Source organism: Canis lupus, chromosome 25, assembly GCF_011100685.1.
Source record: "Canis lupus familiaris isolate Mischka breed German Shepherd chromosome 25, alternate assembly UU_Cfam_GSD_1.0, whole genome shotgun sequence".
NCBI lineage: Eukaryota > Metazoa > Chordata > Mammalia > Carnivora > Canidae > Canis > Canis lupus.
In genome coordinates, this window is record NC_049246.1 from 45256764 (window position 1) to 45261077 (window position 4314).

The 4314-nt window shown below is 38.0% G+C and overlaps 1 protein-coding gene across 1 annotated transcript; it reads left to right on the forward strand.

Moving 5' to 3' along the window:
• Nucleotides 1-1191: 1191 nt before the first annotated feature.
• On the forward strand, nt 1192-3788 carry LOC119865819 (UDP-glucuronosyltransferase 1A8-like). Its single transcript, XM_038573028.1, is given in 5 exon segments — nt 1192-1293; nt 1537-1632; nt 2090-2164; nt 2166-2951; nt 3774-3788. Coding segments are annotated over 5 exon segments (1074 nt in total).
• Nucleotides 3789-4314: the final 526 nt, after the last annotated feature.

Consider the following 4314-nt stretch of genomic DNA (forward strand, 5'->3'; position numbering starts at 1 on the left):
CAGAAGCAGAGACACAGGCAGAGGGAGAAGCAGGTTCCATGCAGGGATCCCGATGTAGGACTCGATCCCAGGTCTCCAAGATCATGCCCTGCCCAAAGGCAGGCGCTAAACTGCTGAGCCACCCAGGGATTCCCCACCTTGATTGATTTTCTAATGATAAAACAGCCTTGTATTCCTGGGGTATAAAATATATTTTATATACATTTGTCATTTTAAATTTAGTTTGCTAAATCTGGTGTTGAATTTTTGCATTATATTTATGAGGTGTATTGGTCTTTGCATTTTTCTTTTTTATTTTTTTTTTTGATGTCTTTATCTAGTTTTGGTATGTGGCAATGCTGTTCTCATAGACAAACTCTGTGGCCTCATTGAAAGGTTAGGAAGTTCTCTTTGGTATTCTTCTCTAGAATATATAATTTCCTGTTTTCAGGGTATATTCTGAATAATAATTTATTTATTTCTTCCTCCAATGTTTGGTAACTTGTATCAAGGAAGCCATCTAGCTTGAAATTCTATTTGTAGGAACTTTGAAATCAAACTTAATTCAACTTATTTTTACTTAATTTATGTAATATTTCTCTGTTAAACTATAATAGTTTGCATCCTTGAGGAATTTATCCATTTCATCTAATTTGTAGATATACTGACATAAATTTGTTCTTGGTATTCTTTCTTATTATCCTTCTAACATCGGTGGAATCTGGAGTGATGCCACCTCTCTCATTCCTGATGTTGGTAATTTTTTCTTCTCTCTATTTTTCTGATCAGTTTGGCTAGAGCTTCATCAGGTTAATTCATCTTCTCAAAGAACCAGCTTTTGGGTTCATTGATTTTCTGCTATTTTATATCTTATTGATATCTATTCTGAAGTAAGCCATCCGGAAAGATTGATCATGTGCCTTCATTTTTGTTTTTTCGACATTCATCTGAAAGTCCATCAGTCCCTGATATAAATGGTGACTAAGCAAATATTATTATTTGTCTAGTATTAGTTTGGGCAACTCAGAAGAAGCCATGTTGGCCCCTAACAAAGATTATGCCCCCAGGTTGGCTTTAGAATCCCTCAGTAAATGTTTCTCAGGGTCTTATCTGACATACACCACTTAAGCCACCCATAATTGCACTCACACAGTGCAATCCAGTCCAGTGGAACAAAAAGTCCTTGTGTGCTTTCCATGTGTGAGGCATAGCATGGGTCCTGTAGAAGGAAAGTGCAAATATGAAGAAGATATACCCTCTGGCGTCAACAAGCGCTCAGTAGAGTTTGGGAGACAGATACAAAGATTCCTGCAGGTGGGTAGCAGGCCAAATTAGGTCAGCCTTCAGCAGAGAGGTCTAGACAGAGGAATGCAGAAGCCCAGAGGAAAGAGAGAGGATGCCTAGCAGAGTGCTTCTGGCAAGCTTCAGGCAAGTGACCACCCACTGCATGTGATGTGTGTAGGGAAAATGACTGAATATAGAGGACAGTCCTATTCCATCTATCAATTCCTAGAATGGTCCATGGAGGCAGGATTTGGCACTCTTAACCTTTTGTAGCCTACAAAGGGTTTGGAAGTGGAAAAACCGGTGGCAATGCCAGGCTTTTTAGAGGCTCTTGTGAATACAGTTCCATTGTCCATGAGGACGCTAGTGGTAAGTGACTTCATGTCCTCCTTGGAAACTGGGATGCCAATCTCTTTCTGGGCAAAATTGTCTTATGTATCCTGAGGATAACCCAAGCTTTCCTTGGAAAAAATCACTTTAATTGATATTTACTTTCCTTTTTATCACTCTGAGTCCTCAACACGTTGTCTAATAATTCTGTTTCCAGAAGAGCATTGACATGCCATACAATGCATGATCTTTGTCCAAGGCAAAGATCAAATGGTACTGCTGTCTGGAAAATTTAGAAGCATGTTTGTCAGCAAATGCTACCCATTCATTATCGTTCTTAGGAGTGCATCACTGGCAATGAGTGTAGTTTTTTTTTTTCATGACTGTGTAAATACACTCCCTCTGCTGGGGCGGGCTTTGTGCCTGTACTTCTTCCACAGACTGACTCTATTACACCAGCTCAGAACCCAACCAGCTGGATTGCCCTGGGCTGTAGGTTTCCAATGGCTGCCACAATTTTGACCGGCTTTCCTCTGTTGTGTGTGTGTCTCCTGCTGACATCTGGCTTTGCTGAGGCAGGCAAGCTGCTGGTAGTACCCATGGATGGGAGCCACTGGTTTACCATGCGTTTGGTTGTGGAGCAACTCATCCAAAGAGGGCATGAGTTGGTTTTAATCATACCAGAGGTGAGTTGGCAACTGGGAAAATCCTCCAATTTTACGGTGAAGACTTATTCCACTGCTTACAATCTGGAGGAGTTGAATCAGATGTTCAAGACTTTCTCTGACTCTCACTGGAATATTCGGCAACAAAGTTTACTTACTATGTTCTTCGATTCATCCAGTGACATTTTTGAACACCTTTTTTTACATTGTAAGAATTTGTTTAGGGACACAACATTAATAGAATACATAAAGGAGAGTTCTTTTGATGCAGTGTTTCTCGATCCTTTTGATATGTGTGGCTTAATTGTAGCCAATTATTTTTCACTTCCATCTGTGGTCTTCACCAGGGGATTATTTTGCCATTTTCTTGAAGAAAGCACACAGTGCCCCAGTCCTCCTTCTTATGTTCCTAGAATTTTTTTAGGGTTTCCAGATGCCATGAGTTTCAGAGAGAGAGTGTGGAATCACATCTCCCACTTAGAGGAACATTTATTTTGCCACTATTTTTTTAAAACTCCTTTAGAAGTTGCATCTGAGATTCTCCAAACAGCTGTCACGCCTTATGATCTCTATAGCCATACGTCAATTTGGTTGTTAAGAGCTGACTTTGTTTTTGACTATCCCAAACCTGTGATGCCCAACATGGTCTTCATTGGAGGCATCAACTGCCAGGAGGGAAAGCCATTGCCAAAGGTAAGTTACCTCCTCTTTTGTGTAGTAAGAATAATCTGGCTTTGGACATTAAAAAAAAGATTCCTTATTGAACTGTCATTTCTCATTTACAATCATCACATCTGGAAATCTTTTTCTAATTAAATGAATTATATTTTGCCAATTCATTGCATCATGCGTCAAAATCTTATAAAGCTGTGCTCTTATATGCATATGTATATAATGGTATAACTTAATTACATAATTTCCAGCCTACGTTTTGTAGTACTATCCTTGGGAAACTCCCAAAGAACACAGTAGGAAATGAAATTTCCCTCTTTGTTAATCTAATGCCATCCTTTATAGGAAAATGCCCTTGGACGTTTAGTATGGTACTTGTCCCATTTTTCTGAAATTATTTTATATATATGCATATATCTAATGTAAATTCTCACGTCTGTTTTATTAAAATAAAATCTAATAACGATTGGACCGTTGTTTTTTACCTTAGTTTTACACTTACTAATAAATTATGAGCATCTTTATCGTCAATCCATAGAAATCTGTTGCATTTCTTTTTTTTAAGATGTTATTTATTTATTTATTCATTTGGGAGAGAGAGAGAGAGTGTGCAAGCACAAGCAGGGAGACAGCAGAGGGAGAGTGAGAAGCAGACTCTTCACTCAGCAGGGAGCTCAATGCAGGGCTAGATCCCAGGATGCACCACAATTCACTCAACTAAGCCATGCTGACATTGCAGCTTTTACCCACTGTGTCCTTCTTTATGAGCAAGACTGTAGTAAACATTCCTAAATAATTTGTTTGCATTCTCACATTTCCTCATTCTTGTTCTTCTCTCTGTAGGCTGAATGTCCTTAGGAGTAGGGGTTGCTGGGCCAAATGGTACACACATATTACCTTTTAATTAATTTGATAAATTGCTTTCAAAACATTGAACAATCTGATACTTTGGTCAACAATAAATGAGAGCTCTAGTTTTTCCATACCCTCTCCAGCTTCAGATGGTGTCAGATTTTTAAAATTCTTTTAGCAAAAAGAAATTCTATATAGCCGCTTCAATTTTCAAAGATTGTCCACTTAATTTCATCTTATGGGAATTATGTATTCACATCCTTTAATCGTTTTTCTAGGGCCATTTGTCTTTTTTACGGCTAATGATTTTAAGTCTTTTGAGTAGAAGGACTATTATTATTACACTTTTTATGAAGTGTAAATATTTTTTCATTGGCTCTTCTTCATCTTTTGTCATATATGGTTTTCATTTTTGGTTAGTCAAACTTGTTAATGTTTTTCCTGGTGGTTTCTGGGTTTCAACTTGTCTGGATCTTTCCAAGCCAGAAATATACAAATATCTTTCCATACTATTTCTTAGTATTTTTAATTC